At 32.9% G+C, this 2,395-nt stretch overlaps 1 protein-coding gene across 1 annotated transcript; it reads right to left on the bottom strand.

Annotated features, from left to right (window-relative positions):
* Nucleotides 1-750: 750 nt before the first annotated feature.
* LOC21384110 (uncharacterized protein At5g01610) lies at nt 751-2,389 on the bottom strand (the record flags this gene model as incomplete). The annotated part of the gene is made up of 2 exons (XM_010111452.2): nt 751-1,210; nt 2,371-2,389. Coding segments are annotated over 2 exons (399 nt in total), but the record flags the coding sequence as incomplete, so codon positions are not given.
* Nucleotides 2,390-2,395: the final 6 nt, after the last annotated feature.

Genomic DNA, 2,395 nt, shown 5'->3' with positions numbered 1-2,395 from the left:
TTTTTTGGGTACCATTTTTTATATGAAAAAATTAAAATTAAAATTAATATAATATAGTATCAAGCAGTATTTGGTGCATCAAATACTGCTTTATGATGGCTTTATATTATAAGTTATTTAATTTTATTAAAGCAAAAAAAGAATCAAAATTACAGACATGCAATCTGCACCGATAATGGGCCCGTTAGTTTTATGGGTTCAAATCCACTAATTTTGGATTAAATAATGTTTTTTTTTCAAAAAATTAAATTTAAATAATTATGGTACAATATTTTTTCTCACAAAATTTAAACTACCACTCAAAACACTGTTTTGAACCTATCTTCCAAATGGGCACATATGTTTTTCTTGAAATCGATAGACTATGAGCCTGGCAGTTGAACTCTATATCAAGCCATTTGTTCCATTGATTTGAATATAAAATTTAAACATAAATCCATTGTTTTCTTTTTAATAAAAAAACAAAAACATAATAGCAAAAATGTTAGAATTGTGATTCAAATTAGCGAAACAAAGAGACTCTTGATTGAGCAACGTGTAAGCCTTATGTAATCCTATCCAAAACGTAACCAAAGCAAATTCCTATGGCCTAATTTGCAGCTCAAATGTAATCCAACATGCTTTAGGACAGATAACTATTATATGTTGCCAGGCCATTTTATAAGATGATCAAATGAAGACAACTTATATTCATAAATTCCACAAATGAAAGAACATGTTATTATTTAAAAAAAACGTTTATTTTCCCCTCTTATAGAAACCAATGAATTACCAATGAAATGTCATGAAAATAGGCTTTACAAATAGTAAATTTGAAAGGTAGAGAGACCTTAAAACTCTTCAAGGTTAATGGCATCTCTAGGCATCTCAAAGGCATCTTTTGGTCTAGATTTCTTCACACCAGCAGTGAACCAAACTTTATCAGACTTGTAGCTCTCAACAGCAACACTTGTGACCTTAACCCAAACCAAAACCTTTGTTTTCATCCCTTCAACCCCACTGAGCTTTCCCCTTGAGAGTGTCGCCTTGACGCGAGTGGCGTACCTAATGACGGATGAGTCCTTGAAGCTGACCTCACAGGGAGACGGCAAGTATACGATGAGCTTACCCTTCGCCTCATCAAGCTCGTAGCACGTTATGTTCCGGGGAAATAGGCCCGGAGGAAGATTGTACTCTCGGAGGAGGTCAGCCAAGGCTTTCTGTGGCTTTCCTGCAAAAGCAGGCGTATACAACATCTTTACATTACATGGAAAAGAAGAAAATGGCTTATCTGTGAATGGCATTTGGATATACTATCTTCAATGCAAATGCTATTGTCAATACTATATTTAGCCCAAAACGTATGAAAATGACACGTTTACTATTATTCTATTTTATACTCCAATGCATAGTACTGTTTTAAATGCTATGTCACCTATTTGTCATAAATTTTAATCGTTGTAACTTGTTGAAGAAAAATTTTGAATTTTCAACTAACTTGAAAATTGCAATGTTGTAAATATAAGCGAGAAGTTAGGACATCAACCAATAGCAACCAATTGTCCAAATTTATCATATACTATAGTTAGTGCTAATATTTGACACTAAGTATAGTGTATGTCAAATTCGATGTTAAGTATAGAATTGTATTATAGAATGGTTTTCTTACCCGTATACTAAACTTCGGAGTTAGCATATAAAATTCGGTATTACCTCAGAGATGCTAGAAGGGAATGACAAACATAGATGCAGGTTTGCACTTATTGTAAGTTAGGTAGAGAGATTCAATTTTGTGATTCTTGAGATACTGGAAAATGAAGTGCTAAAATGTTGTTTGTGAAATTGTATGGGGAAAAAAAGATTGAGTGCATTCCGGAGCACCAAATGTTTGGTCATGGGTCAATATCAGTACTTAACTAAAGTTTAAAGATACAATTACTCTTTCAATATCCAAAGCAACTCCTAATCAAAGATTGGCCACAAATGTTTTGAGTTGAGATATCCATCAGTTAACCTCATTGCCTAATGACAATATACCAAACATAGTTGCTGAAAATTTTCATTTGTTCATTTACTTCACTTTGTGGAAATCCTAATAATTTGCTGTGAAGAAGTCTATGAAGCTTTAATATGAAAAAGGCACCAGAAATTGCGCTTTTGAGTACCGGAAAATATGAGCTTCAATTCAAGGGTTCAGAATAAGAGGATAAAGGCATTAGGGTAACAAATTATGAGCCTCAAACAAGAACTTAATGCTCTCGCTACATTGGCCCAACTTTGTAAATTGTAGGATAATGGACAAAAAATTCACAAGCAAAAATTGCCCACCAAGGAATATATTATACACAATTAAAGGAAAAAAAAAAAGAAGGAAAGAAAAACATTTTATACCTTTCAGCTTGTTGAATATCCATTT

Source organism: Morus notabilis, unplaced genomic scaffold (assembly GCF_000414095.1).
Source record: "Morus notabilis unplaced genomic scaffold, ASM41409v2 Scaffold4912, whole genome shotgun sequence".
In the NCBI taxonomy this organism is placed as follows: Eukaryota; Viridiplantae; Streptophyta; class Magnoliopsida; order Rosales; family Moraceae; genus Morus; species Morus notabilis.
Note: the sequence above shows the minus strand (reverse complement) of the source record. Positions and strands in the feature narration are given on the sequence as shown.